At 51.6% G+C, this 24297-nt stretch overlaps 1 protein-coding gene across 11 annotated transcripts in view; it reads left to right on the plus strand.

The window, feature by feature from the left end:
* MBNL1 (muscleblind like splicing regulator 1) overlaps positions 1-24297 on the plus strand; it is a 60606-nt gene that overhangs the window by 11644 nt on the left and 24665 nt on the right. For all 11 annotated transcript variants that reach the window (XM_064384993.1, XM_064384997.1, XM_064385000.1 and 8 more), the window contains exon 2: positions 2788-3678. In XM_064384993.1, the coding sequence (XP_064241063.1) occupies positions 3505-3678 (174 nt within the window). In that variant the 5' untranslated portion in view covers positions 2788-3504. The remainder of the gene's footprint in view (positions 1-2787; positions 3679-24297) is intronic.

The following is a 24297-nucleotide window of genomic DNA, read 5'->3' on the forward strand; positions in this document are numbered from 1 at the left end:
TGGGTATCACCAGAGAATTTCCAAGTGATGGGAAAATAGTTTATGCAGATAAAAAAAGATAATTCTATGCTAACATCTTCTTTATTTAGTGGGGATATTGAAGATAAACCTCTGGTCTGACGTCAGGCTTTATTTCTGCTCAAAGGCTATTTTTAAAGCTGACATTTCTGGCTGTTTTCAGGTAGACAACAAACTATGACAAAACACCTTTTCTTCAAGTAACTGTTCATACCAAATATACATCTAGTATTTCTTTGTGTTCTGAAGATTTACATTTGAGGCATCAGCTCCTTGGAGTAATGCTTTTCTTTTTGTGGCTGGCAGCCTGAAGAAGGAAGGGTGGAATTCAGGCTCAGTGTGTCACTGACCTCAACAGGAGCAGGATTTCTCTCTGAGTGGGTGATTGTCCAAATCCTAACAGAAAACTTATTACAAACTTGGGAGTAAAACACAATTTGGGGAGCCTTAGCAGGAATATTTTTCCTGTCAGTACATGAGAGCACAAAAGCTAGTTTTCATCTGTTTTCATTTTGGGTGCTGCCTTCATGCTCTCTTTCCTTTCTTGTTAGGGGTGACTACTTGTGTAATGAGAGTGAAATACCTTGTTTGGAAACGGTGGCCTTTCACTTGCATTGGCTTTAGCATATAAAATGCATCAATTTGCTGCTCTAACTCTTCTTGGTGTTTGGAAAAATCAATTGGTATGGATTGGTTACCAAGCTGATGAACAGGAGAAAACCCTGCTTAGAGCTGTTCCACAGCTTTGTGGCAGAGCTCTTCTTGCTGGCATTGGCAGCTCCCTGTCCTGAGGCTCTCACAGGGAGCAGATGTTCCTAACAAAATAACACATGTCATTTTGTGCAGTGCAGGAGCGGATGGTGGGAGGACAAGTTGCAGTGCACCTTGACTGAAGGCTGGGAGATGTGTTCAGGCTTCCAGAAGCGCTCTGATGTGCTGGCATTCCTGCACGAGGCTGCAGGGATGCCTGGTGGCTCTGGTGGACCTGCTGGCACGCGGGCCCAGCAGCACAGTCTCTGCTTTCAGATCTCTTGGTGCTCATCTGTCACGGCTGGGAAGCATGGCACACGTGCAAGAACCAAACTGGTTTGCCTAGACATTTGTTACAGAACAAGTTTTCAAGACCTAAGAATTCAATATCCCAAGCACTGAGGAGTAGTGACTGCTGGTGCAGGATGACCCCAGACTTCAGGGTTTTAGGCAGTTGAAGCAAATGAGTATCTGTGTTTACCACAAGGACACTTCGTTGTTAACCTGTGCTTGCAAGTAATTGTGTAGTTGTTTGTCTCTTGCTAGCAGGGATTAAAAACTTGGCACGATTTCAAGTGTCCTGGCAAAGAACACACGGTGCCTGTTGTAATCTCATTAGCTCTGTTAGGTGTGTTTTCCTTCCCCTGGAGTTGGTTGTTCTGATCACTGTGTCCCTAGAAAAAGACTGTAGCTTTTTCTCATCTGTGGTTTGCATGCACGCTGGCAGCATCGCTTCCCAGGGTGTGATTCTGGGGGCTGTGTCAGTGACCTGCATAGGAGGGCGGTGGGAAAGAGGAAGATGATGAAGCAGCATCTTTAGGAAGACGGGGATGGGGCTAGTCTTCCCCTTAGTGCAGGGGGAGGATGCTGCTGGGGGTGCAGAATGCCCACAGGATGCTGCTGGGGGTGGAGAAGCCCTGTCGCTGGTGCTGTCAGCGTGTCCCAGGCGGTGCCACGAGGGTCCCTCTGCTCCGTCCTCCGGGCACTGCGATCCTCAGGTGGGGCAGGGGCTGTAGCTCATTACAGCAGATCTGCATTTGCAGGTGGCACCAGGCTTCTGTGGCAGAGCTGGGCATCTGAGTCGCGGCGTGAGGGAAACCCACGCGGCCCAGGTCGGCATCTGCGGGCTGGGTTTGCGGTGCCCCCGGGCCGGGTCTGCGGTGCTGCGGGCCGGTTCGCGGTGTTGCGGTGCCGTGTTTGCGGTGCCGTGTTTGCGGTGCTGTGTTTGCGGTGCCCTCGGGCTGTGTTTGCGGTGCTGCGGGCCGGGTTCGCGGTGTTGCGATGCCGTGTTTGCGGTGCCGTGTTTGCGGTGTTGCGGTGCCGTGTTTGCGGTGTTGCGGTGCCGTGTTTGCGGTGCCGTGTTTGCGGTGTTGCGGTGCCGTGTTTGCGGTGTTGCGGTGCCGTGTTTGCGGTGCCGTGTTTGCGGTGCCGTGTTTGCGGTGCGGCCGCAGGCGCTGCTCGGGGCGGGCAGGGCAGGGCAGGGCCGGCGCGGGCGGGCCGCCGTCCCCCGAGCGCGCGGCGTGCCCCGGTGCCGCGGCCGTGTCCGAGCGGGCGGTGGGGCCCTGCGCGTCTCGGGTCTGTCCCCACGCGGCGCGGGCCGACGGGGCGGAGCCGGTCCCGTTCAGCCGCGGCGGGCGGTCAGGCGGCGCCGGGCCCGAGCCGCTCGGAGGGCCGGCGGGCGCTGCCGGTGCCGTGCCGGTGCCGCTCCGGCGCCGCTCCCGGCCGGGCTCGCCCGCCGGTTCCGCCGGGCCGCACGCGCGGCCCCCGGCGGGCGCGCTCGGGGCAGCGCGGCGCGGCCGGCGTCTGACAGGCGCGACCTTTCATAAGACGGCCCCCGCCATTGGCTCCCTGCCCGGAGTGTCGCTGCAACGCTCGCCGCGATTGGCCCGCGGCGGTGCTGCCGCCCGGCCCCGCGCGGGGACGCGGCCCCGCCGCCCGCAGCCGTGAGTGCCCTGCGCGGGGCGGCGGCTCGCGGGGCGCCCGCGCCGCCCGCTCCTAACGTGTCTCTTCTCTCCACAGGTTGGTACTAAGAAGTGCCTTTCCTGACGTCGCTGCTGCTTGGGACCGCTTCTTAGAGCAGCCGCTGCTTTTGCCTTGCTTGCTGCCAGCTAGACTGCGACGACAGCGCTCCGCCGCTGCCAGCCCCGCGCCCGCCGGGAGGAGGGTCCGGCTGCTCGCCCGCCGCCGCTGCACTGTGCACTAAAGTGTGCCGCGAAGGTCAGAGCTCCGCTGCCCGAAAGCCAAGGAGAGGAGGAGAAAAAGCCCCAGCCTAAAGCCGGTGTCGGTCGTTGCTCTAAACTGCTGCATCTGTCTATGCCAAACTAATCGATCCCGGGTGCACCGCAGAGCCCGCTGCGAGCCCGCTGCCTGGAGCCACCTGCCCGCCGCCGGCCCCGCCAGCAGCTCGGGCCCCGCTGCCGGAGCCGCCACGTTCCCATGCTTGCGGCGGCCGCGCTCCGGACGGGATGCTGAGCTAGCCCCGGCCGCGCTCCGCAGGCAATCCCGGCTGGCGGCCCGCCGTGCCAGCCCCGCTAACGGTGCCACGCTCTCAACTCTGGTGACACAGCTCTTCCTCGAGATTGCAGCCACCCAGTTTTACACGTACTTGTTTTAAAATAGGGAGCGGGGGAAAAAAAAGTGTTCCGGAGGTGGCACTTTCATAATTTCCAGTTTATCAGTTTGGCTACTCGTTTGCCCATTTTTATTGGAAATTTTAACTACCTGTAAAATCTAAAGATGGCTGTTAGCGTCACACCGATCCGGGACACAAAATGGCTAACGCTGGAAGTGTGTAGGGAGTTCCAAAGGGGGACTTGCTCACGACCAGACACGGAATGTAAATTTGCACACCCGTCGAAAAGCTGCCAAGTTGAAAACGGACGCGTAATCGCCTGCTTTGACTCATTGAAAGTGAGTAAATATTACATTATTTTCAAGGATAAATGGTTAATGGAAGAAGCAGTTGTAGCCAGAGAAATCCTGCAGCTGAACAGGAGCAAGTGCTGGCTGCCAGCAGTGGGGTGTTTTGCTGCTTTTATTTTATTGATGCTTGTCGATTTCTGTTGCTGCTTTCCTCAGGGGAAGGAGAAGGATATAGGGAATGAAGGGAAAATACGTCTGGCAGGGCTCAGATCCTCCACTATGGCTACAGGGGCTCATTCTTCGCCTCCAAATTATTCCCTGCCTGTAGCTGGAATAAAGGGCACTTCACGTAGAAACAGCAAAGTCACTGTGAGGATTCTTTGTTTTTAATAGCACAAACCACGTAAGCAATATGAGGATTTGTTTCCATCTCGTACTACCAGCGGGTTGTTGGTGTCTCTGGACAGCTGATGGTGAACCTTAGAAGAGTGTTTTCCTCCCTGGGTTATTCGTGTGTCTGTGAGCACCCTGCTTGCCTTTCTGTGGTTGGCACTGGTGTGGTTATCCCATCTTTTTCCCAAGTGCACTCGCTTAAGGGAAGGACAGCACTTAGCAGAAGGCAAGGTGCCTCTGGACGTGCAAGCATGGCAGGAGCAGAGCGGGTTTGCAGGAGGCACATCCCATCCAGGCACCATAACTATAGGGCTGTTGTTTCACGGTAGCTGCCGTGTCAGTGATAGATGTTAAATGTGTGGGTCCCAGCTCCTTCCCTGGGTTTTTCATGGTTTAAGTAACCTGACATGTGAAATACGCATACCACAAACAGTGCAGAATTAATCCAGCGGAGTCATGAAAACATCAAAACTTGGGAAGCAGCAATTTGTCTGTCAGTTTTTTCTCCAGCGGGATTTTCTGTTCCTGGGCCCCGGTCCCGAGAAGGGGAGCTGGCTGTGGCTGGGGAGGGAGCTGAGCTGGAGCAGCTCGTGCAGGTCGTGGCCCAGCCTGGTGCCCCACGAGCGGGGCAGCAAGTGCCTTACAGTGCCTCTCCGTGGATCCTCAGCGTCCCAAGCCTCACAGGGTGTCTTGTCTCCAGTCAGGGGACAGGGTAGAGCTCTACAGTGCTCCCAGGCCTGAAATGCTCCATCCCCCAGCCACGGCTTAACTTGCAGATCCTGTAAGGATTTGTTTCCCTGTTGTTCAATTTATTTTTAAATACAGCAATTACAGTGCATGCAGGGTATCAATATTAAAATGTGGAAATAAGATGTTTTTATGCATCAAGCACGTGCTGGAGGTAGGAGCAGAGCCAGGGCTGCCGGTGCCAGCGGGGAGTCCCAGCCCCGTGGTGCCACCACGAGGACACGGTGCCACCGCGTGTCACCGTGGGGATGGCGGTGCTGCCAGCGCACAGGCCTGGCCCCGGAGCCTCTCAGCCGTCCCTGAGCAGGGGGCTGTGACTGCCACCGTGGGTTTGCTGGTGCAGCAGCACCCGCAGTGTCCCCGGGTTGGTTTCCCAGCAACGAGTGTCTGGCCACCGCGGCCTGACCCCACTGGCCTAGCGCTTCTCATCGCAGGATCTGGCTGAAAGGCTGGAAACCAGCCAGAGTGACCCGGACATGATGTCAGTGGTCGCTGGAAGTGCCTTAAAATCTCAGTGCTGGACGGGGGTGCTGCTGGCGCTGGAGCCGGTGTCTGTAAGAGGGGATGGAGCGCGGCCCGGCCTGCCTTCCCCAGCCCCGGCAGCGTGACTGGCCCTTCTGCTGCCGTCAGCAGGGCCCTTCGCTTCCTTTTTTAATGCAGGAACCGAGGCTGACCTTTGCCAAGCACTGCAAGGTCCGTGGGTGATAACCGTGGGTAACATTACAGCGTTGCTGCGGATCCTTGGAAAGGAGTGTGCTGCTGCCCTGTGGAGTCAGCGCAGGGCCGAGCTGGGAGCTGGGAAAGAATCTGCTGTTTAAAAATACACTGCTGACCAGAGCTGTTTACTTGTGCTCATGCTGAAAGGTTTGCCAGTGGCTGAGCTGCTGTGTGCTGGAGAGGCTCCCGGGATCCGGGGCAGCATCCCGCGGGGTCCCGGCGTGGGCCCGGCGCCTGTGGCTGCCGGTGCTCCCCAGCCCCTGGGCAGCGTGGTCAGGTAGGTAGCTGTACCAGGCACCAGAACACCTTGGGGAAACAGGAAATGGAATATCCCCCTTTGGGGAATTCCCAGTCCAGTGCCCATTGCTGAAGCCATTGCTCAGTTTTGGTTTTGTTTCAGCTCTGTGTCAGTTTCGGTGTGTGCCGAGCTCAACCAGCTCTAGTCATTGAGTTACCTTGCTGCAACATCCCAAACTTTAGATGTTCTGCAAAAGCAATTTAGGGAGATGCTGCACCAGCTCTGTCTGGACCTTATAAGGTCAGTCAATACTTTAGTACAGATTAAAAAAAGATTTTTGGTTAGGACATTCAAAAGTAATTTTTAATTTTTCAGTAATTCAATATGGATGTAATGTCCTTGTTCTTTACTAAAATAGCAGCACGCTGAAAAATTGACCTTAATGTTAAAATATTTGATTTCTTATTAACGTATATAATATTAGTATTAATTAGACAGCTATTCTTGCATTATCTCTTGAACATAAGATACTTAGTCACTGAATTTTTCTCTACAAACTCCTGCATCTTGGCAGCAGTGGAAAGGAGGTGACCTTTAAGGTCCCTTCCAGCCCAGCCCGCCGTGTGATGCTGTGATGTGTCACTCCAAGACTTGGTGTGCCCTGGGAGTGAGTGCTGTGTGAGCTGACGTCAGGCAGGTGTGAGTGCTGCAGAGCTGCAGCCCCCGGGCAGGACGTCTCGGAGCTGGAGATGGCCTGTGTGCTGGGCTATATTTGGAACACAAACAGGAGAGCGGATCCTCGCGGGGAGGGGACCTGTGCAGTGGCAGTGCCCTTCGGCGCTGGCCCCGGCCCAGGTGTCCTCTGCGGGCGCAGGGACAGCGCAGCCGCCGCAGCCGGGCTCCCCTGCCCTGCCCGCCCTGCCGGGAGGAGGCAAAAATAGATGCCAGAAGTGAAACTTGCAGCTTGGGCAAAGCGCCTTTTTTTTTTTTATTATTATTACTATTTCCCCCTCCTGTGAAATGAAGGCGCAAACTCTGTGCAGGGCTGGAGGCGGTGTTGCCTCCCGAGGCTCCCTCCTGTGCCGTGCGGGAGCAGTGGCACTGGGCTCTGGACACCGTGTCTGGCTGCAAACACGTCCTGTGGGTGCACCTGGCAGCTGCTCCTTACCTGTGAGCAGGACGAGCAGCCGCTGGCCCGTGGTAATTGGGAGCGTGGGGAGCAAGAGGCAGCCAGGCCCGTGGCTGTGACCTCCGAGGAGCTGGGACAGCCCCGGCGAGATGTTATCATCCTGCTGCCTAATTAGCGCTAATGGAACCTGCGGGGCTGGCCTAGGGGAGCGCGTGAATCAAGATGAACGTGTGTGGGATAATCTGGCCCTTAGATATTAGGAGGATAATTTTAAACCAAGAATGATTATGTAGTGTATTCAAATTATGCGCTGGAGCGGCTGAGTCAGCTCCAGCTCTGGCTCTGCCTTGTTTAAATGCCGTAGGATTTTTTTCCTAAATTTGGATGCCTAAAAGCCTGTTAGACTGTCTACCGCAAAAATAAGCTCGAGCTCCTATATCAGGAAACTGGTTTGCAACAGAAATTTGATTTTTACCATAATTTTGAAACATTTTTTCTTCTTTCTTTTTCTTGGAAAAATAAGCCGAAGTAGAACTCGTTTTTGAAATTACGTTAGCTTCGTCAGATGTTCCGATAGATGAGTCATCCGCGTTTCCTGAAAGCTGAGATAAAGATGTCTGAACAATGGGGAGATGGATGTCAAATGCAAATCTTGTGGGAGCTGCAGATGCGCCGAGGCCAACGTCACTGTGGCCAGGCGGCCACTGCCAGCCCTGTGCTGGGGAACGTGCCACACAGCGGGAGGGGCAGGGGCATGGTGTGTCCCGGTGCTGGCCCGGTGCTGCCCCTGGTGCTGTCCCAGCGCTGTCCCAGTTCTATCCCAGTGCTGTCCCAGTTCTATCCCAGTGCTGTCCCGGTGCTGTCCCAGTACTGTCCCAGTTCTATCCCAGTGCTGTCCCAGTGCTGTCCCAGTTCTATCCCGGTGCTGTCCCGGTGCTGTCCCGGTGCTGTCCCAGTGCTGTCCCAGTGCTGTCCCAGCGCTGTCCCAGTTCTATCCCAGTTCTATCCCGGTGCTGTCCCGGTGCTGTCCCAGTGCTATCCCAGTGCTGTCCCAGTGCTATCCCAGTGCTGTCCCAGGGCTTTTGTGGCCGTGGCGAACACAGGTCACAGCCCATGGCTTTGGAGGTAACGTGCACCATGATCACTGCCCTTCCAAGCTGGCTTTGGGCTTTTTTTAAGCTATGCTCCCACTAAGGCGGCTCCTTCATGTTCAAGCTGGGTGTCCCAATGAAGTGTAAAAGCTTTTTCTACTCTTTCTTCAACAGCTGGAAAGTCTTAAACTTTCACATTTCTCTGCTTTTTTTTTTTTTTTTAATTCTAAGAAGAAGCTGGAAACCAGAAGTGTAAGTCACTGCAGTGATGATGTCTGAGGTTGAAGCTCTGGTGCCTAGTGTCTGAGACCCACCAGCAGTTGGTATGATAGTATTTTATCTTCTGATGTAGAAGTGTTTGTTTTTTAAAAATAGAACACCTGAACTCTGTAAAAGTGACTGCCACTTTTTACCAAGAAGGCTTAAAAATATATGAATGTAGCATTATTATTATTATTATATTACTATTATTATTATTGCTGAAATGCATGAGCATCTTATTTCTTCTACCTCAGAGATGTAACTGTTAGTTGTTCAGGTCTCTCTACTAAAGTGTCTCTACTTTGTCACTGCTTCAAAAATACTGATATTTTTTACTTGTTGTTCTCCCTTGTGTGACGCTTACTTAAGGGTGTAGAGTAAGAACTGTATTTAATAACAAAGAAAAGAAAATCCTATAAGCCTATTGCACTAATCGTGTTGAGAATGGCAGATCATGGGTCTGATTCTTCTTCAATGAAGGCAAAAGAAGAAACCCAGAACACCTGAGCAGGTGATTCCTGGGTAGTTTTACCTGTGTGGTGTCTGGCATCCCTGGGGCGCGGTGGCAGGACTCAGGGTGCAGGGATGAGGTGAGGCTCAGGGCTGGGAGGCAGATGGACACATGGCTGATTGCAAGGAAGCTCGTAAAGCAGTAACCCTTGGCAAAAAATGAAAACATAAACAATGTTCAAATTCCTAAGGCCTGATTTGCCATTTTTCTCCTCTCCAGCCCCTGCGGCTGCCAGCAGGCTGAGCTCCAGAAGAGGAAGCAAAGGGAAAAGTGGCAAACACATCGAGAAAATGGGGCAATTGTTAGGTGGAGTGGCAAATAGTCCATTAGCAAACCAAACAATTGAAAGCACGTGTGTTCGTCTGTGGGAAGATAGATGGTGTTTTGAAATCTTATCAGGCCTTTGGACAGAGGAGTTACAACTAACTACAGCCTTCGCAGCTCATTTTACAGTTTCAGCTCTGCCTCGGCAGAAAGAAATTAAGTAGAATTTAAAACATTGCACTGCAGCATTTGCACTGTCATTTCTTAAAGGCTGTGCATAATAGAAGCCAGCGTGGGCTCCTGTTACAGTCAGGAACTCTGCTGGGCATAGTCAAAATCAGTAAAATTCTGAACTGGTTTGCAGGGAAGATGTAAAGAGGCATAAAATAAGAAAACCTCATGTGAAGAACATTCAGACATTTGTCCCAAGTGTTAACTGAGTGATCAGGAGCAGCCTGTGAGGCCTGTCTCCTTCCCAGGATGACCCCAAGTGTCTGTTTTTCCAAATACAGATGCTTTGTTGCCAAGGCTCACTGAAATTTGTTGGAAGCAACAAATTACATTCAAGACGGAACGATCACATCTGTTTTTTTACTTTGGAGAAATGCTGGTGTTTCTTTGTTGGGGCTGCAGGGCCTTGCTAGCCCAGCTGGATGTTGTTTAGGGGCTGCTGCCGCGGGTGCTGCTCAGGGGTCTGCGCTTCCTGTCAGGAGCTGCTCCCGTGGGGTGCCTGCCTCTGCTCCAGGTGAGCAGCCAAGGCCAGGGCGAGGCCACAGCCCTCCCTCCAAAGTGCTCAGCTCCACACATCCCCGCAGACAGAGCCAGCAGGGTTTGGGCTTTGCCAGAATGGCCCTGGTGCTCTGTGCTGGGCTGTGCTCGGGGCTGCTCCTGCACCAGGGCTGCACAGCAGCACTCCAGCCATCCCCCTGGGAAATGACACGAGCTGCTTTTGTCCTCATCCAGAGGTCTGTCTTGTCCCCCGTTTCACAGTGCCACTAGGAGGATTACTGCTGTTGAAATAAGATTTAAGTTGACGCTGAATTGTCAGGTCCTGAAACATGGGATTATGCAAGTAAGAAAACCTTCGGGTTCATGGTTGAATGTATTGAAATACTTATGACTTATCCTCTTCATTAGGAAACATCTCAGGATTTAACTGATGCAGAACACCCATTGAGGTTGTTGAAAGCAACTGCAATATTTGATCGAATAAAGGAAAATACATCTGATTAAGTGGATTTTTAAAGACTAAGAAATCCAGTGTAGTGCTTCAGGGGGGCTTCACCCTAGCACTAGCAGGCTGCTTCCTCAGATTGCCTTTTCATTATACTCCACTCACTGGATAAACTCCTCAGCTCTCAGCCCTGGAGATCCCCAAAAGCTCTCTCTTTTCAGAGGGGATGGTGGGCTCTGGTGGGAGAATGCTGATGCCTCCCAAGTTTGCTGACAGGAGCAGGAGGGGGCAGGGGCCGGCTGGGGAGCAGGTCTGGATCCAGCTCCATCTCAGAGCACTGCAAGTCCTGTCAAGTTCCTGGAAAGACTCTCTTCAGCTCCAGATTTCTCTGGACCATTCCTAACTTGGCAAAATAGTACAGAGAGTTAGCAAAGAGAGAGTGCTGTTTGAAAAGAGGAGCAGTTCTGGGAGGAAGCAAAGCTGGTTACTTTTTGTTGGTGCGATTTCACTGAATTTGCATGGGTTAATTCCAGGCTTACATAGAGACATAAACGGTTGTGAGATTGAGATTTAAGTTTGAAAGAGAGGAATTGCAAAGTGTGGAAATTGTCCTTTGTGTGTGCACACACTGCCCACTGTGGGAGGGCATGTGTGCACGTGTGCCCAAGGGACCAGCAGGCAGCTGGCACAGACAGGGAGCTGTGAGGGTGTGGAGGGAGGGTGGCTGCCAGGCCAGCTCTGTTGAGGGGACATACCTGTGAGACCAGGAGGAGCAAACATTCCATGAATCTGAGGTGGAACAGGGCACTTTGTGGTAGGGGTGGGTCATGGGCAGGAGGGGTCGGTGGTGTCCCTGGGGACAGGGTCATTGGTGTGTGGACACGCTGGAAAACCCTGCAGTTTGGGAGCAGGCAGCAAAGCCAGGGAGGGTGCATGCAGGTGTAGTAGGTAACTGCCAGTTTGCAGGAGTAAAACACACTGTCTTCTGCTTGCTCTTTATCCGGCTGGGATTCACTCTGAAAACCTGTACAGGTTCAGTGGTATTTGATACTGGGCAAGGAGGAGGTTGTGGTTTTTTAATTTGAGAGCATCTTTCAGCTTTGTCTGGCTCAGGGAGAGGTTCTCACTCCACCAGGAGCTTGGCAGGTTCTTAGGTGTGCAGTAGCCAACACAGCAATGTCAGGAGCAGCACAGTTTTTCTTACTTGGTTCTGTTACATAGGAACAAGAGTGTGCACATTTAACTGAAGTCTTTTGAAAAGAATAGGCGGAATGAAATGTTTTCTGGTCTTTGGGGCTCACTGTAAACTGACATTGGTGAAGCAAATACTGAGTGGAAAGAAGGCGTACACTTGGTTGTGTGTTTGTGCAGAATTGAGCAGGCAGCAGCTCGGAGCACATTGTGCCACCGGAGACAGGCTGAGCTGCAGCTGCACAGGCTGCTGGTTCTGCTGTCCTCCCCTTGCTCACAGTGCAGTCAGTGTGTAGGGCCAGCTGGAGATGGGAAATTGTTCCTGGAATTCAGGTTGCTTTCTGGTTGTAGGGTGTGTTCAGAAAATCATCTGCATTGACATACCGTTGCTTGTCTGGTGCCCTGGTGAAATTTTCCCTGCAGTGAGCTGAGTCAGGAGACAGCCTGGATGTCTGCAGTGGCTGTAACCAAATAAAAATGCAGGTGAGCTGGGAAAGCCCCTGAGTGGGCAAACTGAAGGGTTAAAGAGTTCCCGCTCACTAAGCACTCTGCAGAGGAAACAGGAGAGTCAGTACTTTGTATCTGCTGGCTGTCATTTACTCCTGGTGTTGGTTAAATGCTGGCTGCACCTGTGTCTGTGGAGCAGGGTGAGGTGCTTCCCTTGGGCAAGGCATGGATGATGGATGGATGGATGGATGGATGGATGGATGGATGGATGGATGGATGGATGGATGGATGGATGGATGGATGGATGGATGGATATGGCTGCTTTAATTCCAAGTAAAGTACCTTAAAATGCAAAGGTCTTGGTGACAGTGGAACACAAGGAATTGTTCCATAGTAAAAAAATTAATTTGTGATTTAAATTTCCAGGTGATACTGGAGGGGTGTGGTGGGGTTGGTCAGTCCAGGGAACACCTCACCAGGCTGGGCATTTGTTGCAGAAGTGATGGGGTGTGGAGCTGCAGCTGGCAAAACAGACATGCAGCACAGAGTGAGCTCACTGCAACCAGGACAGGGTTTGGGTTTTCTCTATGACTGCTCTGAACAGGAGGAAACAGGATTTTTTATGACAGTGGTAAAGGTGATTAAGTCTCTAACTAGAAGAGAAGGCAGGGCAGAAGAGAGACAAAAGGCTGAGGAGGTCAGATGCTGTTACAGCACCTGGCACATAACACAGGAGAGAGGGCTCTGTGTGAGCTGTGTGAGCAGAGGGGAGGGGAAGGGGAGCAAGAGCAAAGCACAAGCCAGGGAGATCAGGAGATATCAGAGGATGTAGTGTGCAGACAGGCTCCAAGATTCCTTGAGAAAATGTGTTTGTTCCCAGGTTCTGCCGGCTTTTTGCAACAGATCTTCTGCACCTAGTTCCAAATGTGGTTACTGGTGTGATTAAATGTATCTGAAGAGAGAAATAACACTCGCTGATGGATTTCTATTTTTTTTTTACCGTGGAGGAAAGCACGCCTACTTTTGCCTTGTTGGAATCCTTTAGCATTTGTTTTCATTAAGTCAGAAGGGAAGTGAGGTCTCCTGTTCATGCTTAGTCCATTGGCTGGAGACACTGCTAATGTTTGTAACAATGTAAAATATTTCTACACAGCATTTGTCACATATTTATGGTTCAGATGTTTCTGGTAATTTTAGATACCTAAGGAAATAGACACTGAAAAAGTAGCAACAGTGGAAGGTTGAAGTTGTTATACTTGTCAACTGTTCTGCTCTGGGCTGCGCACACTGTGGGCTGTTTGTGTATGTGTGTGTGCTCATTGTATATTATATATAATGTCTGTGTGTGTATGACTCCTCCAGGGTTTTTCGGGCTGTGTGTTGACTTTGGGTTTGTACACAAAAAGGAGCATTCAGAAACTGCAAAGACCTTTTGTGAATTAAGAAGATGCTTTATGCTTAAAAAACTTTAAAATTGTAGTTGCTAAAAATACACTCGTATTTAATATTTAACATTTGGAAAGCATTGCTGGATTTTGTCGTTGTCTGGAGTGCAGCCATGGGTCAGTTGTCCAGCACCATCTGTAGTTGTTCCATTCTTTCTTCTCTGTTCTGTTTAAATGACAAATAATGAAGTGTTTCTGAGTGACTGCTCAAGTTCTGTTTTGATCACCTGACAAATTACTTGGTTCAGCTTCTGCTCCTTAGTGCTGTGTAAAAGCTGTCTGGGCCCTGGGAGCTGCAGGAGCAGGGATTGCCAGAGGTGCTGGGGCAGGCAGGGATTCCCAGTGGCAGTGGTGCCACGGAAGAGCAGGATCAGCTGTTGGCAGCAGCACATCTCCAGGTCCCTGGAATGCTGGGGTTCTGAGCTCTTGGGCATAATGGTGAGCAAAGCTGTCAGTGTCAACTTGTGTCTTTGTAGGGAGGTTGTGGGGTAGAAAGTTCTCATTTTCTATTTCTCTACTTTGCTGTTTTACTACTTTTAGAGTGAGTCAGGTCTCATGTAAAAAAAAAAGGTCATGGAAAAGAGAGGAATTCAATATTTGTTTTATTTCCTTTCAATACTCAGAAACAAGTTGTTTCCTTTCATAGATCTAAGTGAAATATATTAAAAGAGAATTTCGGTTTTTGAAGAGCGAGCACCTGTAAGGCAGCCCTGCAACCCAGCCCCGAGGCTGATGCTCTCATCTCTGGAGCTTTGATTCTGCCTCACACATGCTGAACTTGGGGGAAAAAGTGCTTCTGCAATGAGATCATGATACGCCAGTCCTCCCTCTGAATGTTCCTGTTTGTTTCATCAGCTCAGTTGGCTCCCACACATGGAAAGTTTTTCATTTCCCACCAGCTATGTGGCTGAACACTTGAAGGGAGAGCATTTGAGTCTTCAGGTCACACACACACACATGCAGTATCTGCAGAGGTGGCATTTCCTGCAGCTCGCGTGTGCACCAAGGCAGTGACACTGCCGACATGTCCTACAACGACATCAAACTGCCAGGAGCAGAAACCACAGAATCATTTGGGGTGGAAAACACCTCCAAGATCATTGAGTCCAAGCTGTGCCCAGTCCCACCTTGTCCCCCAGCCCAGAGCACCGAGTGCCACATGCAATCATTCCCTGGCACCTCCAGGCTGGGGGCTCCATCACCTCCCTGGGCAGCCCCTGCCAACGCCTGACCACCCTTTCTGTAAAGAAATTCTTCCTTGGAATGCTGCTTCCTGCAGAAAGTCTGCATCTGTAGAACAATACTGCTCCTCTTTCCTTTTTGCCATTGGGCTGGGTTTTGTACCTTCCTCCAGCTGGGATGGGCCCAGGAGCCAAGCTGTCCTCGGGAGGAGCGGAGCGCTGCCACCGTCTGCACGGCTCGCTTTGGGACAGGACAGGGCAGTTGTCATGTGAAAATAAACAGTCAAAGGGAATTCTGACCGCAGAGCAGTGCTTGGCATGTTTTGTGGTTATTTAACTTTAGAAAAATAAATCCTGCCACCTGTGTTTGCCACTAGTGCATGTGCACTGACCTGCTCTGTTCACAGCGCGGCGAGGGCAGGTGGATCTGCACCTCTGTGTTCCTGCATGGCCACGAGCTCTGCGAGGCCTTACAGACACTGAGAACCAGCTTCTGCTCTTTGTGTGTTCTTTCTGCTCCTCTGGTGTCATTGTCACGTATTTCATAAGCTTTTCTGGGCGTTTTTCTGCTCAATGTGTGACTGACAGAGTTGAGCTTTTCAAGACTTTTGCATCAAATACTCACCCTGCAGCCGCATTTCTGAGCACACAGAGGCTCTCACCTGGTCCTGCTCTGTGTAAGTATTTTCTAGTAAGGAGTTGCATTTTCAGAAGTAAAGCCTATGCAGAGGCTTTAACAGAGAGAGGCTGGAGAGCTCCTGAGAGCAAGCCATGTGTCCTGGTAGCTGTAGTTATATTTGCACTGTACTGGTGCGGACAGAGCAGATAGATACTGTCTGTATTTGCACACTGCCTTACAGTAGGGCTTTTGTTCTGTCGTTTTACTGTCATTTTGTTTCATGTGGAAAGTGAGCAAGGCCAAACCTCTGGGGTAGAAGGTAGCAGGGGTGCAGAGTGTGTAGCTAGGGCAGCACTGCCTGTTAGAGATGCTTAAATGAGTGCACACATCCATCAGACAGAGCTTTGTCTTTCTGAAATATTGATCTGCAATATCAATGTTAAGAGGCCTGGAAAGCACTTAGTGCAGGAAATTATTCCTGAGCTGTATGAGAAAAAAACCTGTGACTGATACAGGGCCCGTTGAGCCCTCTGTCCTGCCTTCCCCTCCTGAGCATGGAGCTGAGCAAGGAATTCAGCGTTGGTGTGGGCTGAAACTTCCAGGTCTGGTTGACGCTTCCATGTGCAATGTTAATGATTATTGGATCGTGTCGTGGGCGTGTCAGGGGTGGGGCTGGACACTGACCCCAGGGCACGGAGCTGGACCCTGCACTGCCTCCTTACTGGTGGGGATGGCTGAGCCCCCCTTGGGAAACTCAGCAGACAGGGCTGGTGCTCTGCTGCCTTCCACAGGACACGGAGCTCCCTGCCCCAGCTGGGGTGGCCTCTGCTCCTCCTCGGTTTTCCATGGAGCTGTTAAGTGCCAAGGGGCTGGGTTTGGTTTGGTTTTTTTTTAAAGAAGTATGACAAGTGTGTCCCAGAAGCACGGTGGAAGTGGTGCTGCATGTGAGGTCCCAGTGCTGCTCCAGCGCGGCCTCCAGCCCTACCCTGGTTCCCGCAGGGACTGCAAGGGTGTTTATTTGGTTAGGAAGCTTTTACTGGGCCTCATGAACACTTGCAAGGTAAAACAAACCTGATGTGTCAGCCTTTGTTTACCCACGACACTTTCCCTTTCCTACTCTTGCTTGCTTCAATTTGTTCTTTGTTAAGACTTTTAACTCTCCATTTGCCTTCTGATGTTGAATACATCAACATTTTTTGGTATCATTTTTTTTGTCCCTGCAGTCTGAATTACTTAGATTGATCCTCCCTGTATGAATTTTTGAGCTATAAACTTAGTTTAAGGTTTTTTTTATTTCTCTTCAGCTGTACCCTTTGTTATTTATATCCTTTTCTTTCCTCATTTGCCTAAGCAGTAAAAAACTGTTACTCAAGCTTGTCATCAGTTGGCCATGGTTTGATGGCGTTCTTTATCTAGCTTCTAATTACTTCAAATCTGTCTTTTCTCTTGCCTCTCTGGATGATGTAGTAAAATCTTGGGTTTGTGTTTTTCCAGTCCCTTTACTAACACCCAGTGCTGTTATCCCCTCATCAGTGACGGGCAGACCATATTTCACCAGTAATGGGTACTTTGGTTGCCATCAGGGAAATCTGATCTTCCTTTCAGCTCTCCTCCCCACTCCTGAGGCTTCTGCAAAGTGCCTCTATGATTGAATACCAGCTGGCTTGAGAGCCACCAGACCCTGGTAATTCCATCACCAGCACAGTGTTCTCCGGGGGGCTGCTGCTGGTGCTTTCTTGTCCACCCCAAGCTGAGCAGTTGGGGTGTGCTGAGGAGGAGCTGGGTGTGTGGGATAATGGGGTCACAGTTCCCCTGGGGGAGCCTGTGCAGGACCCTGCTGTGTGTGAGAGGTTTGGTGCAGGGTTTGGCACCCAGGGCAGCCTCTCCTGACCAGGGCAGTGCCCATGGCAGTGTGTCCCATGCCTGCCCTGCCTGTGCAAGGTTTGGTGCAGGGTTTGGCACCCAGGACAGCCTCCCCTGGCCAGGGCAGTGCCCACTGCAGCAGTCCCGTGCCGGTGGAACGCTGCTCCCATCCTGGCCCTCCCATCCATCCCGGTGCTCCAGCACTCTGCTCCCCTCCGCCCCACTCACATGCTCGCTTTTTTTGTCCAGAAGTGACTAAGCTTCCTGTTATTCCACTCTGTCAGTTTTTCCCCAATCCTGCTGTCGTGTTGGGCAATATTTACTTGCCAGCAGCTTCCTCTGCCGTGTCCCACTCCGCTCCGTCCTGTTCCCACTTGCTTCTTAATTTGTTGTTTGCGGCCCTCAGGGATGTTCACTTTCACTCCGTTGGACTTATTTCCACTAAAGCCAGGGTTTATAAAGAGCTGTGAACGCCAGGAGGACGTTACCTGGATGCTGCAGGAATGCACTGTGGTTCACGATGTGAACACACCTGGCACAGGTGCAGCCAGGGTGGCATCATAGTGCTGTCCTGAGCTATCCCTGCCTGATGGGTGTGTTCGTGTGTACAGAGGAATTGTTCCTGCCTCGTTGGAAGCCACAGGCACGCTTTGATTTAGCAGGGCTTTCCTTCGGATGATGGGAAATGGAAGGAGCTGCTCAGGAGAGGGTTTTCCCTCTGGAGCTGCAAGGCAGCCTGGAGGCACTGGCTGGTGCTGTGGAGGTGGAGGGTGACTCTCCCTGCGTGCCCACGGCTGGCAGGGGGGCAGTGGCTGAAGGCGTCTCTCGTGGAGCTCTCCCAGCCCTGTGCCCGAGGCAGGGTGGGCAGGCAGGGTGGGGATGTCCCCACTCCTGCACCTGGCCCCACCACGTGCCTGCACTGGGACCAGCGGCAGCAAACAGCCACGGCGACCCGTACTGCTGGTGTAAAAATAATACCTCAGGAGGAATAAACAAGCTATTTTTGTGTCCTAGGGGTGGCCATGCAGAGCTGACTCAGGGCTTTGCCTTGCCCTGCCACCGGGGCTTATTCAGACATCCTGAGCATTTAGAGCAGCCTGAGCTGCTTCCTTGGTGCTGGCAGGGTGGGAGGGTGCCAGTGGGCCTGGGAGGTGTCCCTGTCCCGAGAGGGGCTCTGGCTGCCAGTGTCACAGAGCAGGGGACATCCCAGTGCCAGCTCCGCAGGTCCCAGCAGCATGGTCGGGTCCTGCTGGAGCTGCTGCTGGCTCGGGTGGTGCTTGTGCCCAGGTACAATAAATTACATGGAGCTGCAGCAGGTGGGGAGGGAAACTTTATCTGGAAGCAAATAGGGACAGAGCTCGTAGGAAATGAATAGTGCCTGGCAGAGATTGGGTGTGAAAACTGACACATAGATGTCACAGCATGAGAAATGGTTTCTCATCCGTAGAATTAAACCACTCGTGACCCCGAGGCTGCAGCAGGGCTGGGTATGCCAGGGAAAGAGCATCCCTCTTTTGTTTTACTGCTTTATGGCACTTTATCACTACAAGTACTAATTTTAATTGTTTTACTTTGCACGTGTTGAGTTCTGTCAACTGCCAGATTCCAGGGCGACATACCCATTAGGCTCCATGGGTTTTATGGTTGTGACACGTGCAGAAACAAAGGCCAAGGCTAACAGTTCTACTTATGTGATAATTATGATATGGTAGAGAGTAAAGGGAGAAGAGCTGTGTTCAGCCTGTCTTGCACATTTAAGGAAAGATGCAAGGCTAGTTTTCTGCCAGCCTAATCTTTATCTTTTAATGATTGTTCTTTGATTTTCACTTCAAACCAGAAAAAAAAAAAAATTCAAAGTGACATGGGGTACTTAATTGCAGGCCAACAGAAGGAAGGAGGAAAGGTGTGGGATAGGAGGGTGCCTTGGGGTGGGATGTGGTGGTCCCTGGCAGGGGCACACAGCAGTGCCCTTTGAGGGGGGAACTTGGCAGTGTCTCAGGGGGATGTGGCAGTGCCCTGCGGTGGGCACCGTGTTTCTGGGGGCTGTTGCTGATCTGGGCACAAGGCTGGTGCATTGCCCTCATAGGTGAATGTGGCTGGGTTCATTAATTCCTCCTGAATTGCTGATTAAGGGTTTCCTTTCTGCTGCTGGTCCTGGGAAGCTGCACTGACTGATTTTAAAGGGGTTTTGTAGGAAATCACTGTCTTGTCAAAAGTTCCCTCTTGTGGAAAACAGGTGGAATTTTTTCATAGAAGTTGTTAAAGATTCCCTGGTTTTGTTTTGGTTGTTGGTTGTTTTGTTTTTTTTTTCCAAAGGAGAAATTCTTCAACTTTGTTTAGTTCCTAACATTCTTGTTGGACAGTGGCAGTGCTTTCTGCCTTACCCAAGTGCATTTGTGGGTTTGTCCTTTCAGTCACAGTGGGATTCTGGCTGGAAGAGGCATCCACTGGCCTGATGTGTCCTGTTACTGGAAGCTCTGAGTGGTTTTCCTTCCATTCCTTTGTGAACTTCCCTGGTTCTTAAGGTTTGCAAGGCAGGGCAGTGCTGGCCAGTTCCACACACGTCTCCAGTCAGTGGCACTGTGGTGGTGACAGCCATGAGCCTTCACTGTCAAACCTGTGGGTCACCCCATGCTGCTCTGGGGGGTTCAATGCCCACCTTTTACCTGCTGTGATGGACTGCAGTGGTCCCTCAGCCCCTTGTGGAAATTGATGTCCAAGCTTCGTGTTTGGTGGCGCAGTGACATCAGACTAAACTGCTTGGGAACTGCAGTGCCCTGAGTGTGACATGCACCCTGCCTCCTGCAGCAGCCTGTCCTGGCTGCCAGGTGTGCTGTATTGGCCTCTCTTTTGTTTATTACTGAGTAGACTGAATGGCCTTAATTTGTTCATCATGTAAGCAAACTGTACAGAAAATCCAGAAGTGTCAAATTTTTGGTTGCCAGAGGCAGAACTTGGTGTCGGCTGCCAAAGGCAGCCTGTCAGGGGGTATGGCACCCACACAAGAGTCCCTGCTGCTCTGAAAGCCTGTGGGCTCTGAAATGCCCAGGAAGCTCTGTCCCAGTCCCAGCAGCTCTCCCCACCGCCTCCATAGCCATGCTGGGTTATTTTGGCAGTACTGGAGGTGTGTGGTAATTAAGTAGAAAGGTTTGGATGTCATCAAGCAGCATGATTCCATCTTAGGCAGTTTATTGTGTTGTAAAATGTCTCTTGCACTTGTGCAGTCAGGCACCTGGAGCTGTTTGCATTCCTGAAAATCAGGTCAGTTCTCCGTGCTGCTTTCAGGGATTTCACAGGATGCCCTGCAGCCCCTGGGTTTCCCAGCAGTGGAACGTGGTTTGATTTGTCAGGTGCCAGCCAGCCCTTACAGAGCGCGCGGCTCCGCGGAGGTTTCCGAGTGGCATTGCTGAAGCAGAGTCGGGATCATTTCTCATGCTGCTAATTCAAACTTGTGATCCTGTGTACACTCTGGGAGAAAGTTCCTCATGCTGAGATAGCAGCTGTTGGCTTTTCCAGGTGCCAGCAGCCTGCTCCCCCCGTGCCATGAACCCGCTGTGTACCTGTGCACAGGTACCTGTGCTGCTGCTGTCCACCTGGGCAGGGTTCACTGCCTGCTTTCCACTCCCTGAGAAAAGTGGCATCTTGGAGCAGAGCTCAGGGGATTCATTTGAAATCATACCTCCAGGCTTTGGCATTGATCCCCAGAACAGTTCCCATTTGAGGCTGACCTTGGTTTCAGAAAAATGTTTTATTTATCTATAAGGATAAGTCCAGGCAAATTTCTTCTTTCAGCAGAAATTCTTCTCTGTGAGGGTGGTGAGTCTGGTGTGACCCTGGCACAGGTGCCCAGAGCAGCTGTGGCTGCCCTGGATCCCTGAAAGTGTCCAAGGCCAGGCTGGACAGGGCTTGGAGGTACCGGGGATAGTGGAAGGTGTCCCTGCCCATGGCAGGAGGATTGGAACTGAGTGATCTTTAAGGTCATTTTCAACCCTAACAAGTCTGTGACTCTGTGATACTATGAAATTTCACATTTAGAGCTTTTCCCCTCAGAGTGCTTTGTTTCGCCTGTGCTCAGTTGTAAACTCAAATCCTGTTTTGAAATTAAGTTTAATAAACTTCCCAAATTTCAGTCAGAATTTATAATTTAATTTCACTTGAATAAAATAATATTTTAATAATTACTTTCCCTAATTTTGGGGAAGTAATTTTTTTCAGTCAATAATATATGTGCCTGACATATGTATTCTAATAGTATTTAAATTGTATTTAAAACAGCATGTTAAGATACTTTACTTGCTAAAAACAAGGGAAGAATACGACTGAAAGGATAACAAGAAAATCAGGAAAGGTATAATTCTTATATAAAGTCAGTCAATAAAAACCCCAAACATGTGGCTGTGCTGGCATTTCAGATTGGATTCCAGCAGTGATTTCCAGTGTCTGGGGTGGGGCTGCAGCTCTCAGCAGCGCTCTTAGAGCAGCCTCTCTCCCATGAGAATGCAGACATGGAAGCTGACAGGCGCTGACCTTCACCGGCGGGAGGAGGCAGTTGGGCGGCGCAGAGCGGTTTGCCCGTGACGGTAATTTGGTCACTTTTGTGTCCTCACCGGGCTGCTGGTGTGCAGGGAGCGGGGCACTCCTGTCCCCACGTCCCCTGGCCTGCACAGCCAGGCTGTGGGGCAGAGCTCCCTGAGCCCTTTGCTCAGCAAACCCTGCCAGGCAGCCAGTGGGGAGCTCCAGGAGAAGTGGAACACCAGCACTGTGAGCATACACTGGTGAAGGTCCTGCTCTTGTGAGGGGCAATAGGGATTGCTTCTCTTTCCCCCTCTCGCCCCAGTCCTTGCTGTGGAGCCGGGGCACCCCTGGCCCCTGTACACATCTGGAGGGGTCGCTCTGTCCCTGCTCACATCCAGCTGCAGTGGGGGACGCGGCTCCCATCTCGTGGGGCACGTGTCTCGTCTGATGGGGCAGGGGGCTGCCAGGCTGGGGTACGCTGTGGGCATCTCTGGGGGCTAAAGGCAGCCAAAAGGGGTGCCCAGCTGGGCTCCGTCCAGATGGGCTCAGTCCCCAGCTCTGTGCAGAAGGGTCAGCACAGTGATGGGGCCTCACCCCTCTCCTGCTGCTTATTTGCTCTGTCTGTTCAGGGCAGATTTCTGGTGAAGTTCTGTGTAGTGCTCTGTGTCGTGCCTGTGGAGTCGCTGTCAGGGGGTTACAGCTGTGAGCAGGATTTGGATCACAGCAATCCCGGTACCTGCTCAGCATCCCACTGTTCTGGCCCCTTGCAGCTGGGCACCACGGGAATCTGCACGGATAAACAGATTAAATCTGCCCTGTGTTTTACTTGATCCGGACATAAAGTCATATTCATGAACTTGTGGGTCACTGCGCGCCTGAGCGAGCATCATGCGGATTAGCAGAGACTCTCTAAAAGGATTTGGCAGCACTGGAAGTTCAAGGAGCAGCTGGAGCTCTTGCAGGGAAGGGTTTGTGGTTCCCAATGGTGCTGTGACACCGTGCTGCCCCTTGGGGGGCACAAAGCCCCTCGGGCTGGGGGGAGGCTGCTCTTTCTGCCCCCCTGGGAAAACATTATTCCCTCGTGTGCTGGGGTACAGCACTGGCTGGCGGCAGGTGGAGGGGTGCTTGGAGGAAATGAAGTGTTGCTCAGTCTCAAGCTGCAGAGTTTGTGTGTCCTGGGAGTGTCAGTATAAATACTGATGGCTTGATACATACGTGGTGTCTGTACAGACATGGGGATATACAAACATTTGTAGTAATAGCAAGATCAACCACATATTGCATTGAATATTTATATAAATGTTAAAAACATGTTAATTTTAAAATACATAAATATAAATAAAATCGATAAAAGTTAATTTATGTAAGTACTTGTACGTCCATATGTCGTTGATGCATTTGCTAATGCTGTTATGAAATGAGGACTGGGGACATTTGGAGGTATCCCAGCAGCCACCTTACCCCAGGTCAGGGTGGCTAGGGCTGGACAGGTGCTCAGCTGACATCACTGTGGGTGCAAAGAAAAGTGCCAGAGGTGTGAATATCTCCATATCCCCATGCCCATCCTCATGCCACTGTTGTGGCACTGGGGATCATTCTGTGCTTCCTCGGGGCTGAGGAGGAGGAGGGACCCACAGACAGCAGGAGCAGCAGGGAGGGTTTTGCTGCTGAGCTGGTGTCTTTCCTTCTGTTTAGTGCTGGCAGTCTGCTTGCTCTGTTTGCTTTTTTCTTTCTTTTTTTAAATCCTGTTGTATTTCATGGCAGTCGGACAGCTCCCGTAGGAGTGCTATTAGCTGTGCAAGCCAAATGATCCATTAGAGGGGTTGAGGCTTTTATGTACAAGAATCACACACAAAGACGTCATTAAGTGGTCACTTTGGTGTGTTTTCACATGAAAGCGTTCGCTTTGAAAAGTGTCAGCAGAGTGCTGCCATCGGGATCCCTGTGCCACAGCAGCAGCCCTGGGGGAGCTGAGGGGGTTCACGGGGGGGATGCCCTCACCTCCTTGCCCGGAGATGTGTGTTTGCCCCCAGCTGGCATGCTGCTTGCTCCCAGTTGTTTGGGAGTGTCCAAACCCGCAGCCCCTCCATGGCAGGCTGTTGGGCTGTCAGCTGGGGGGCTGCAGGGTCTGGAGGGCGGGCACTGCCCCCAGCTCTGGGTTTGGCCCTGAACCAGCACTGGTTACAGTGTGGGAGCAGCTCTGGGAGAGGCGCCTGTGTCCCACAGCATCACACAGGGCAGGAGTGGGTGCAGTGACCCCTCCAGCAGGTGTTGGGCTTGTCTGCAGTCAGGCTGTGCATCAGCCTTGTGTAGAGGCTCAGTGATTGCAGCCCTGCCTCTGACCAGCCCCAGAGGTGGAAGTCACTGACTCATGGGGCTGCAGGCTGCCTGCTCCAGGCCCTGGGATGTATTGAAAAGGTTTCTCTGAATGTGGCAGGCAGCCCCAACACAAAGTGCCTGCAAACAGTTTATTTTTAAAAAGGAAACCATAGCTTACATGGAGTTAAATGTTTTCCTGTAAAACACATGGGCATCAGGATAAATAGTTTTACCATTTACAGGCAATAGTCGGTGGTACGTAGCAGCCACCCTGCCCGGGTTCAACGGGCGGGTCAGAGGGATTTGTACTCCCTGACAGAGGGAGGTGTTTGCCTGTTGGTTTTGGATCAGGAGCATTCCGTGTGTTCCAGCTGCACTCTTGAGCCGTGGCTGCTGGTTCTGCAGCTTTGGCATCCCCAGCCCGGGGAAGCAGCCCCAGGCAGAGCCCCTGGCTGAGGGAACACCGCAGCCCCAGCAGCTGCAGGCGGTGCCACAGCACCCTCGGAGCATCCACGAGTGTTTCAGTGGCTGAAAATTCTGTCAGTCATTAATAATTGTTCCA

The sequence above is a fragment of the Passer domesticus genome, chromosome 11, assembly GCF_036417665.1.
Source record: "Passer domesticus isolate bPasDom1 chromosome 11, bPasDom1.hap1, whole genome shotgun sequence".
Lineage (NCBI taxonomy): Eukaryota > Metazoa > Chordata > Aves > Passeriformes > Passeridae > Passer > Passer domesticus.